Genomic DNA, 11,695 nt, shown 5'->3' on the forward strand with positions numbered 1-11,695 from the left:
GCCAGTTAAACCTGTGTCAAAGTCCTTATCTGACTTGCTTGCTTCTGTAAATGACATCAAAAGCTGGATGGGTGATAATTTTCTCCAGTTAAAAGAAAACAAGACTGAAGAGATTCTGTTTAGCTCTCCCGGTTTGGTTAAAGGCCTGTCCTCTAGTTTAGGACCCTTGTGGACAAATATCATACTCATCTGAGCCTTTCACATTTGCAACTGGTTCAAAATGCTACAGCCCACTCCTTAATGAGGAATAAAACGATTGAGCACATCACTTCTATTTCAGTACAGTACATTGGCTACCAGTTAAATTTAGACAGCACAAGGTTTTAACTTTTGTATTTAAAGCCCTGTATGATTTGTATCCAGTTTACATCTCAGACATATTTTGTCTCAGACCTTTTAAAGTACTCAAGACCCTTTTCTGAAAATCACGCATTGCTGTACGATATGTACAGATTCATGTGAAATGGCTGTTTTCCTGTGAGATGTGGTGGACTGAAATCATGGAGCCATTCAACACCTTCAGATCAGATCTGAACTCTCAAACACACCTCCGTTCACAGAATCTGAAGGAGTTTGAACCTGGAAATATTACACAAAACCCTGACAGTGTTATTTCTTGACAGCTCGACCTCCGTTGATAAATTGTGCTGTGTTTGATAAAGTGAGCGAGGCTCAGAAACGCCCCTCATTTCCTCTCCCTGCCAGGCACAATGAATAATGTTGCTGCTCATTGTGTCCACACAGATTCTTTCTTCTGCCCCGGGTGGGTGGAAATCAAGGCATTTGATCTGAATTCTGAAGAGTCTTGTTAGCCTCCATAAAGAGCTGCATTGTGTATAAATGGGTTATATAAGTGCATATGACAGCCATGGTGCAGGGTTGTGGCTAGTAGTGCGTAAATCCTTAGCATTTGCAAAGGGCATGCTGATCTTTAGCGAGGCCATCAGCTGTTTCTCGGAGATGCCTCTTTATTATCACAGCTGAAGGTAAACTGCTCTTTTCATTCACCATAATCAAAGTTGGAAATGTTCATTTGACCGCTTAGCGTTCGTCCAGTTATTTTTGGACTTCAGACTGGTCATGTAGTTTATACGGATCCAGAGCTCTGATCACAGTTAATATCCTGTATTAGAGTTATTGTGTGGGCCAATCGAGAGCCTGCCATTGGCCAGGTTGTCTTGTGTCAGGTGACGACATGCGGACCATCGCCCAAGCTCTTGACCAGCTCAAATGAACCACAGCTGGTTTTATGTTAGTCAACCGAGTATCCAAATGCAAAGAACCCAGTCTGCTGCTCTTCATATCTGGAGCTGGTACAGCATTAGCTGCTTTCTCACGGGCTGAACCTGGTAAATGATTCATTCAGATTCAGAATTTGGTGTCAGAAAAGATTTGTGGTCTAGCGTTTTATTGTTTAGTTTGTTGGGATTGCAGTGATCTTGAATGTTGTTTCATTGGGAGTGGAGGTGTTTAGTCGTGTTGTGTATGACACACATTGTTCAGTCTATTTTTAACCCTTTATTGGGATTATTTTTCACATTTTATATAGAAGCATGTATAATTATATAATAGTATTTGTCATAATTCCGTTACTCTAAAAAAAGTAATTAATTACTAGCTACTAAATATATTTGTGTTTAGATTACTGTACTAATTACTCTCTGTAAAAACTTTTGCATTACTTATCACTAATTGCTTTCTAAATGCCATATTTGAACAATAAAAGGATGGACATAAAAATGCTCTTTTAAATCTTTCAAACAAATAATTGCATTCATTAATATTGAACTGACTAATGTATTTAAAGGAACAAGGTTACAACTAAAGACATAGAGCTACATTTTTACATTAGATGTTAGGTTTTGATTTTAAATCCGTTAATTGTGTTTTATAGATTTGTTTGGTCACACTTCCTTTTAAGGTCCAATTCTGGCTATTAACAAACCATTAACTATGAGTTTTGCCTCGATAAATTGCTTTATTAATAGTAAGTTAGTTAAGTTCAGGTATTGGGTAAGATTAGGGATAAGAATATGTGTTTTAAAAGTACTAACAGACATTTTCTTAATAAAATGCTTGTCAGTAAGCAACTAGTTAATAGTGGGAACTGGTCTCTCTATAATAAAGTACCAATTATTCCACAGATTATAGAATATTTAATCTAATTCCATCAGAAGTCATTTTTGGTTACAATGTGGGTTTGGTTTATGGATATTATTGTTATTGTTAAACATCTGGAACAAGGACACCTTAAATAATGTGTTACCTAAATCTTAATACAATTAAGAGTAATACCTTACTTTTACTTCTTCACAGAAAAAGAAATGAATTACTTAGTAATGCATATATAAAGAGGCTATGTGTTTATTTACAACTCATTTCAAACATTTTTTTTTTATATTTGGTAACACTTCCTAACCCTACCCATTTAACTAACATTCCTCCGAACTTAAATGAATAACTTCAATGGAATAAGGACACCTTCAAATAAAAGGTAACCAAAGGTTCTTATGAGAAATGAATACAGCTAGGTACCGCTAGGAACTTCTCAATTCCTCTGTGATAACCTTTTCTACCAAAAATAATTGTTTGTCCAACGGTTTCCATCAAAGGTTCTTCGTGAAACCATGCCGTTATTTTCTTTTACGGTTACTTGCATGCAATTGTGCATCATTTATTGTTGTTATAATAGTATTAGAAAGACCTGGCACAGATTACAGTGCGTCTCTTCTCCGCAGTCTCGAGTCCATCATGAACTGGGCGTCGTTTTACGCGGTCGTCAGCGGCGTGAACAGACACTCGACGGGCATCGGCCGCATCTGGCTGTCGGTCATCTTCATCTTCCGGATCCTGGTGCTGGTGGTGGCGGCCGAGAGCGTGTGGGGCGACGAGAAGTCGGGCTTCACCTGCAACACCCAGCAGCCCGGCTGCAACAGCGTGTGCTACGACCAGTTCTTCCCCATCTCCCACATCCGCCTGTGGGCCCTGCAGCTCATCCTGGTGTCCACCCCGGCCCTGCTGGTGGCCATGCACATCGCTCACCGCCGCCACGTCCAGAAGAAGATCCTGCAGGTCTCGGCCGCGCCAGCGCCAAGGACTTCGAGAACATCAAGAGCCAGAAGTTCAAGATCACCGGAGCTCTGTGGTGGACCTACATGATCAGCATCGTCTTCCGCATCGTCTTCGAGGTGGTGTTCTTGTACATTTTTTACTCGATCTATCCGGAGATCAAGATGGTGCGTCTGGTGAAGTGCGACTCCTATCCCTGTCCCAACACGGTGGACTGCTTCGTGTCGCGTCCTACGGAGAAGACCGTCTTCACTATCTTCATGCTGGCCGTGTCTGGAGTCTGCGTCTTGCTGAACATGGCGGAGGTGGTGTATTTGATAGGCCGGGCCTGTATGAGATACTTTCAAGGAGCAGCGGGTGAACCCAGAGCGCCTTGGCTCGCTCAGAAACTGGCAACTTACAAGCAGAACGAAATAAATCAGCTGATATCAGAGCATTCGTTCAAGCCTCGATTCAACGTTGGCCGAAGGCCTCCCGCGGATAAGAGCGAACGCTGCTCTGCTTTCTAGAGCGAGGTTTCCACCAGCCATCATTAGTTAAAGGAGGCGGATGTCTGTAATCACATTAATCAGTTATCATTGATTTACTTTCGTTTAAAGTCCCCTCTACATGTGAGGAGTGATCATGCTCTCTGAAAAATAAAGGTGCTTCACCATGCCATAGAAGAACTTCTTTTTGTCTAAGAACTTTTAAACATCTTGAAGGACCTCTGTTTCACAAAAGCTTCTTTGTGGTGAAAGAAGGTTCTTCAGATTCAAATAAGAAGGTAAGAAAGAGACGGCTCTTTAAACAATCTTTGACTGAATGGTTCTTGGTGGAACCAAAAATTGTTCTTCTATGGCAGTGTTCCTCGAGCTCCCCAGCACTGCACATTCTGTGCGTCTCTAACCAAACACACCTGATTTAACTTCAGAAGAACCTCCTGGACCTGAAAGGCGAGTCGGATAAGGAAACATACAGCGTGTGCAGAGCTGGGGGACGTCCAGGACACTGTTCTACGGCATCGCTGTGAAGAACCTTTTAAGCACTTTTATTTTTAAGAGTGTGGGGAGAAATATGCTGGAGAACCGTCAAATATTACACATTTGAAACGGCACACGTCTGGTCCTAAAAAAGCAGATAAGATCGGAGAAATAACTGAGTTTCACAAAGAGCAAACACTGGAGAGCCAGTGGAATACATACACATCTATACATCATGAATTGACCTCTCGACTCGATGCGGAAACAAAACCTGGCATGGCTTGCTGTGTGGAAATGTAGATGGTACGTGTTAACCTCTTTAATGTGTTGTTATATGTTATTTAAAGTTATTTATTGAAAACCAGACCATTAGACAAGTTAGTTAGGAGAAATCGATGGATGAAAACATCATATAAATATATAAAAATTCAGTATAATGTGTACTATGATTGCCCCTGAATAATGTTATATTGACAGAATATACAGTTTTTAAATTGTTTAAACTCCACATTTGCAGCGATGTACTGGCTTGACTTGTGATTTGTTAAAATGGTGGTATGAAACTGATTTTTATTTATAGTTTTATTATAGTTTATCACTTCTAACAGAAGTTTAAAGGGCATTTTCTCCATCTTTGCAAGCACGCGTTTCTTTAAATGACAGAAACAGACCTAAGGCCACGTCATATTTACTCGACTGTAAACGAATGCTTCTTTGTTCTCACGATGTAAAGTTGTACTAGCAATCACAGCTTCATCTAACACTTTTCAGAAGCCATACAATCACACAGAACTGACCGGCTCTTCTGCTCTAGTACGACTGGGAGATCAGATCTTCTTTGCAGGACTTTGTTGAACTGATGCAACTTTTTTGCTTGCAATATCAACTTTGTCATTAAACAAATTCGTTCTATTGCACATACCTTAATCCGATTTTGAATGATTTTTTTAGTTTCTCATTGTGGGTTACCATGCATTTCAATCGTATCTCGAAGTTAGATCATATATAAAGGCCTCGCATACTGAAATGCGTGTTTTATATCTCATAAGGATTCTCGTGCCAGTCACACCCTTCAGTGCTATCAGCGACAGCTTAAATGTGTGCAGACCTTTATTAGCGCATCTTGAATCTGGCTCAGGACTGTGCCACTGTCAAACAGTTCAGCATCACACTTGAGTCCTGGAGCATGAATACAGAAACTTAGGACATGACTCCTGAAGTCATTCCTCGTTCAGAGAGTGTGCAGACCATTGGCTTTTAGTCTGTTTTGTAGTGTTTGAACTATTCTAATTGAAAGACCTGTGTGAATGAACCATTATGAACCCAGTTTCAGTTTTCGTCCCACCGCTGGAGATGTGCTCCGTGATTAGTTAGGGACAACTCAACACCCGTGTAACCTGGTAAAGTACCAACGTTTAATAAAAAGTTTAAATGCTGCTGGTTTTCTAACTCAGTTTTTTCTCAGACTTTCTGACAAAGGCAAAATATTTGATCAAAGAAATGATGGATTATTAAAGGGATGTTTAGAAAATATGATTGGAGCATTTGGAGTCTCTAAATAAAATCACGTGACATTGTCCGAAAAATATCTCATTTCAGCTTTAGTGTTTGATTTGAAATAGAACATGACTTTAACTCGGCACTGAAACACTAGAGATGCCTAAACACTGGAGAAACGTCAGTATGACAAGGCCTCCTCATCAACCAGATTCAGATATTTTCAGTTTATAAACTCAGGAACATAGACATAGACAGTCATCAAAGAACAATATGCATTTATTGGGAATAATTATAATACAATAATTTGCAGATCAAGTTGTTAACTCAGAAAGACCAGTTTTAGTGACAGATTTCTGCTCTGATTTCAGTAAAGCAAGCTGATAACGCTTCGAATAAAAGACACACAGAGAAAGAATGACTCAGCGTACGCCAGATCAGATAGGAAGCGGCCATCTTCAACCCTCGAGCCGGGGTTTATGAGTAAGAACTACGGTTCCTTTGCAACATCAGACATGTTAACAGAAGGTGACTTGGTTTCTCAGCAGAAACACTGGATGCAAGCGAAGTCAGCAGGACAGGAGGAAACCTTCTGGATCAGCCGCCGTCCTGTGAACGAGAGATCCGTGAGACAGGAACACCCACAAACTAAATCCTTTCACACTGTCCTGAAGGGAAATAAAGTTAATCCATTGAGGAATAAGGCAGCGCTGTGAATACTGTATGCTGCTGTAAACGGTTTATAAATCTCATTCGTGTGCACTCTCTAGTGAGTTTATGATGAGATCTTACTCTAACTTGTTTCATGTAGTGCTCTCAGATGATTGTAAGTGACTCAGTAAGACTGTGAAGTTTTAAGATGCTTTTTCCCAGGAGGTGAGGTCGGGTGTGGACTCACGCTGTGTCCGGCGGCTCTAACGCATGCGCATGTGCAGACTGTGCTTGGGCCCGTCCACGCGCTCCAGCTTCTCAAAATGTCTCCTGGCGTTCCTGATGTTGATGAGGGTGGCGGCGGACGCTGGAAGAGAGAAGAGGACATTTCTATCCACACACATCTACTATCACATCTACACATTTCTATCCACAAAACATCTAACAGCATCCCAACACTACGCATGCTAGACCCCTGCTAAGAGTCCAGGGCAGACGTCTCCGTCATGAGAGACGGACTGATGCTCACGTATGGACGGGTCAGACATGATCACCATGACGTAGGTGTTGGAGGTGAAGACGTCGATGAAGGCAGCGAAGTTCGAGTTACGCACTTCCATGCTCTGGAAAGAGGCAGCCAGCTTACTGTGGGACGGAGAGAGAGAAAGGTCGAGGTTACCCATGATGCCGTTCAGCGCTGAACGCAGAGTGAGCGGAGAAGGACTGACCTGCAGCTCAGCTTGAACTGCTTGATGATGTTACTGATCTTCTCGAAGCGGTGAGCGTCACGCTGCTCCTTACACTGATAGTGAGAGATCACCTGACCACACGTAAGAGGCAAGCGTCTGTGTTATTAACACTGCACGGGACATTCAAGAACTTCATTTCAGCAACTTTCAAGTGATTTTCTCAGTATTTTGACGTTTTTGCACCCTCACATTCCAGATTTGCATCTAAATACTGTCCTATCCTAACAAAGCAGACCTCGATGGAAAGATCTCCAGGGTCACGTGAGGTTTTCTCACAGCGCCGAAGGTCCTTTGCAAGTAACGGCAATTCAGTTTTGTCTTGTTTTCAGACAAAATATCTCAAAGTAAAAATCATCGTCTTGATTTGAGAAAAAAACAGTGATTTCAGTGATTAACTAATCTGTAGTGGGATATTTGACTTCATATTATTTTGCTTACTTCACTGGCAGATTATTTTGCTTTTTATTATTAAAGACTTTTATTATTATTTTTTTAGATATTTTGGCTGACAACAAAACAAAATATATACTTAATAAATATATACATATATATATACACTGATATACTTCATTGAAATATCTTTTCTTATGAAAACCTAACTTACAAGCTTTGAAACCTTTTAGCAAACGTCTTTTTCATAGAAATAATTTCATAGAAATTGTCCATCACTAAAGAGAGGTTTTAGAGTGTGCGCACAGACAACTATTTTGTTTCTGTCATCAATTGCAGACAATTACGTCTAAAACTAGTGGATGACCGAAAACTGATCAAACAGTGAGAGTCGATGTGTGTATCTGAACGGTCGTGTGTGTGTGTGTGTGTGTGTGTGTATGTGTGTGTGTGTGTGTGTGTGTGTGTGTGTCTGTGTGTGTGTGTGTGTGTGTGTGTGTGTGTGTGTGTGTGTGTGTGTGTGTGTGTGTGTGTGTGTGTGTGTGTGTGTGTGTGTGTGTGTGTGTGTGTGTGTGTGTCTGTCTGTGTGTGTGTGTGTGTGTGTGTGTCTGTGTGTGTGTGTGTGTGTGTGTGTGTGTGTGTAAACCCCTGCGGTTCGGGTTTGCTACGAACCAGAAAAGTAGCTCTTTCGAACAGTAAGACTTCGTCTGCCTCAATGATCTGAGCAAAGTTGCGCAGGTTGCACTCCAGCTGCTGTACGTTAGGAATGAGCTGATAGACGATGCTGGACCAGGCCTGCACACACACACACACACACACACACACAGTCACTCTTCTGTCTGTTAAAGCCGAGCGCTGTAGAGAAATGCTCTTACTTTATACAGCGTCTCGTCCCAGATGGAGGTTCTGAAGCAGGTGCAGGCCAGTGGCCGAGAAAGCCTTTTCAGATCCTCCTCACGCTCTTTAAATATCTGAATCACAAGCCAGCGGTTAATACTGAGTCACACACATCACTCTTAAAGCCAGTGCTATTTTACCAGTCTGAAGACAGCCAACCAGGACTTCAGTAATGAGAGATTTAAAGTGAGTGGAACATACTTTTATTACAAAAGAAAACACCTTATGGTTCATACACTACCAGTCAAAGATTTGTTTTCCTGCTTCTGCTCACAAAGCCTATTATTGTGAAATATTTTTACTATTCAAAATACCTGCTTTCTATCTGAATACTTAAAACTAGAATTTCTCTATGAATGTAACGATGATTCTTCAGAATGCTCAAGAAACCGTTTTATTACTATTCTAATAATTCTTATCAATGTTTAAAGCAATCGAGTATATTTTTCAGTATTCTTCGATGAACAGAAAGATTCAAAGATCAGCCTTTATCTGAAGTGAAAAGCTTCTGTGTCATTATACACTAATCCACTTAGAAGCTTGGAGTCAGTAGAGTTTCTTTTTTACTAACCCTTTAGAGAATCAGCGTGATTTCTAATCAGACACATTACCAAACGTTTGACTGGTCGTGTAGGTTTGCTTGTTTTATGGACTGATCTGATGTGGACACACGTGACCCCGCCGTGTCTCACCAGGTCTCTCTGGTCCTCCTGCACCAGGTCCATCTTGTGCACCAGGCAGAAGATCTTGGCGTCAGGAGAGTTCTGGAGAATGGCCTCGAGACAGGACTGGTAGTAATGCATGTCCTTCTCCAGCTCTCGGCTCTCCACATCAAACACGTAGATCAGCACCTCCACATTGCGAAAGATGTTGTCTCTCTGACTCGTGAAGTAGTTCTCCATGAACGTGTCCTGCCTGTGGGATTGAAAGGTGAGAAAGAAAACGTCTTCCCTAAAGCCCCGTTGGGAGCACATTCCCACAGGAGACACTCACCCGCCGCAGTCCCACAGATTCAGCACCAGGTTCCCCAGAAACCGTACGTGAGAGTGCTCCACGTCGACTGAAACAGGGAACAAAACCACGCCATCACATGATCTGAGTGACACATCTAATGAAAATGAGAACTGTAGAAGAAAAAAAGGATTTCTATCTTATGAAAGCGTAAAGTCCACTAGATGGGGATTAAAACGATACACAACAAGATTTATTTTCTTTGAGCACATCCTTCTCTCCTCAAACAGTAAAGCGGTTAGTGTTGCTTCAGCAGAAGTGAGGCTCTGGTTAAAAGAGTCTGGTGCTGCGTGTCTTGATGTCTCGTCTGTTCTTACGAATAAAAGATTGGTGTTTTTAGGTGCGCTGTTTCTGAAAAAATGTCATACTTGTGGCCCCGAGGCGGCGGGTGTCCCTGGCGATGTAATTGGCAAATATGATGGATCTCATACTGGTCTTTCCTGATCCACTTTTCCCCATCAACAGCACCTGAGAGAGAGAGAGAGAGAGAGAGAGAGAGAGAGAGAGAGAGAGAGAGAGAGAGAGAGAGAGAGAGAGAGAGAGAGAGAGAGAGAGAGAGAGAGAGAGAGACAGAGAGACAGAGAGAGAGAGAGAGAGAGAGAGAGAGAGAGAGACAGAGAGAGAGAGAGAGAGAGAGAGAGAGAGAGAGAGAGAGAGAGAGAGAGAGAGAGAGAGAGAGAGACAGAGAGAGAGAGAGAGAGAGAGAGAGAGAGAGAGAGAGAGAGAGAGAGAGAGAGAGAGAGAGAGAGAGAGAGAGAGAGAGAGAGAGAGAGAGAGAGAGAGAGAGAGAGAGAGAGAGAGAGAGAGAGAGAGAGAGAGAGAGAGAGAGAGAGAGAGAGAGAGAGAGAGAGAGAGAGAGAGAGAGAGAGAGAGAGAGAGAGAGAGAGAGAGAGAGAGAGAGAGAGAGAGAGAGACAGAGAGAGAGAGAGAGAGAGAGAGAGAGAGAGAGAGAGAGAGAGAGAGAGAGAGAGAGAGAGAGAGAGAGAGAGAGAGAGAGAGAGAGAGAGAGAGAGAGAGAGAGAGAGAGAGAGACAGAGAGAGACAGAGAGAGAGAGACAGAGAGAGAGAGAGAGAGAGAGAGAGAGAGAGAGAGAGAGAGAGAGAGCGCAGCTTAGCTTCAATTCACTCAATAGCTGCTTTTCTGAAAGGTTTGCAGTGTTTCTTCAACATTTTACAGTTCAGAGAGAAGAAATGCTTTCACAGATTCTATCTGTCCAACAATAAACAGACGTCTGTTCGGTTTCTGATGTTCTTCACACCATTACGTGACTTTTGACACCAGCAGATATGATCCGGACTGTTTATATGGAGTCTGAGACCACTGATCATGACTGTCTGTCTGTGTGTGTGTGTGTGTGTGTGTGTGTGTGTGTGTGAGAGACACCGGGGGAAGCACATGACCAGTCAGTGCTCTTTTACAGCGAGCTCACCTTCTTCTTCATGGCTGTGCTGGACATTTCCCTGCTCAACGTCACGGTACCACGGTAAATCACTGTACTCCGCCGATCCTCAACACCTGCAAGGAGAACACAGTCCATCAGCACTCTTCACTCTCAGCTTTTAAAGCATGTCTTACTACACAGGTCCACGTGATAAAGTGATATTTCTCTTATATTTCCATGCACATAAACGGATCAATCAATCCAGAAAAGCGTTTGAGCTGAAGTCATTCTGATGTTTTATTTTAGAACCATTTAAAACAAGAGACTAGAAAATAAACGATTTTAACGATCTAGAACTAACAATGAGATACACTTTGATTTAGTTGTGCCACATTAATATGATGAATATGATCCGTTTCCTCTGGTGTATCTTCATCACGTGTCCCAGTGAGGTTTGACGTCTACAAAGAGCTAGAATACCGTTCCCCTCGTGCTGATGTTTAACGTCAAACTAAACTGAAGCGATCTCGTTCCTGTGAGGTGTTTTCTGTCGCTCGTGCTACATGCTAACTCTCGTCGTGTGATCGTTTGTAGACAACCGTGTATTTCTGCGGGTCTCGAGTGTCCGAATACATTTTCCAAGGCAGATAGTTAGTGTATCTCTGCGAGATTAGTTTTTTGTTAGTCACTTCCCGATAACGACTTTCTCAGACAGCAGATAAACGCGACGGTGTTTCTCCGCTAAAGCTAGCTTAGCTCTGACGTGAGACTAGCGCGTCGCTAAACACGACAGAAACAGTTAATTGCTGTAAATGCAGTCAATGTTGGACAACAATCACGTACCCGATTAAACTCCCCATCGATGTTTTTGTCACAGTTCACGTATGGCGACAAAAAGCACGTGATTGTCTCGCGATGACTCGCGCAACTGGCGTCACGTGACTCGCGGGAAGAAAACATACGTGAAAAAACTTCTGATTTTAACAACCATAAAATAAAACTATAGGCCTGCAAATAATCAGAACGACACCTTCGCCTCTTCTCGTCACACAAAAACCTTAAAAACCGAATGAATAAATGACGAATG

The 11,695-nt window shown here is 42.2% G+C and overlaps 2 protein-coding genes across 4 annotated transcripts; one reads left to right on the plus strand and one right to left on the minus strand.

Annotated features, from left to right (window-relative positions):
* Positions 1-717: 717 nt before the first annotated feature.
* On the plus strand, positions 718-5,467 carry gjb1b (gap junction protein beta 1b). Its single transcript, XM_043257491.1, is given in 3 exon segments — positions 718-986; positions 2,739-3,073; positions 3,076-5,467. Coding segments are annotated over 2 exon segments (825 nt in total). The 5' UTR covers positions 718-986; positions 2,739-2,751; the 3' UTR covers positions 3,579-5,467.
* Positions 5,468-5,789: 322 nt separating this feature from the next.
* rraga (Ras-related GTP binding A) lies at positions 5,790-11,580 on the minus strand. Of its 3 annotated transcripts, none has more exons than XR_006252543.1 (11): positions 11,452-11,580; positions 10,657-10,742; positions 9,595-9,694; positions 9,209-9,275; positions 8,908-9,130; positions 8,194-8,289; positions 7,991-8,113; positions 6,908-6,999; positions 6,709-6,824; positions 6,321-6,546; positions 5,790-6,196 (listed from the first exon to the last, which is right to left on the minus strand). XR_006252543.1 is itself a non-coding variant. In XM_043257489.1 (11 exons), exons 2-10 carry the CDS (start codon positions 10,681-10,683, stop codon positions 6,443-6,445), a joined length of 948 nt encoding a protein of 315 aa, XP_043113424.1. In that variant the 5' UTR covers positions 10,684-10,742; positions 11,452-11,579; the 3' UTR covers positions 5,790-6,137; positions 6,427-6,442. The 3 variants fall into 3 exon arrangements, 2 of the variants coding, with proteins under 2 accessions (XP_043113424.1, XP_043113425.1); XM_043257489.1 differs by having other exon boundaries at positions 5,790-6,137; positions 6,427-6,546; positions 11,452-11,579; XM_043257490.1 differs by lacking the exon at positions 11,452-11,580 and adding an exon at positions 11,089-11,371 and having other exon boundaries at positions 5,790-6,137; positions 6,427-6,546.
* Between the last annotated feature and the right edge of the window lie 115 nt (positions 11,581-11,695).

This window comes from Puntigrus tetrazona, chromosome 14, assembly GCF_018831695.1.
Source record: "Puntigrus tetrazona isolate hp1 chromosome 14, ASM1883169v1, whole genome shotgun sequence".
Lineage (NCBI taxonomy): Eukaryota > Metazoa > Chordata > Actinopteri > Cypriniformes > Cyprinidae > Puntigrus > Puntigrus tetrazona.

Coding starts and splice junctions, on each gene's coding strand:
- rraga (XM_043257489.1), bottom strand. CDS start 10,683: ATGTCCAGCACAGCCATGAAGAAGAAG. Junction 8,290..8,907: donor AGGAGGACCAGAGAGACCTG/GTGAGACACGGC, acceptor CTTGTGATTCAG/ATATTTAAAGAGCGTGAGGA. Junction 8,114..8,193: donor GGGACGAGACGCTGTATAAA/GTAAGAGCATTT, acceptor GTGTGTGTGCAG/GCCTGGTCCAGCATCGTCTA.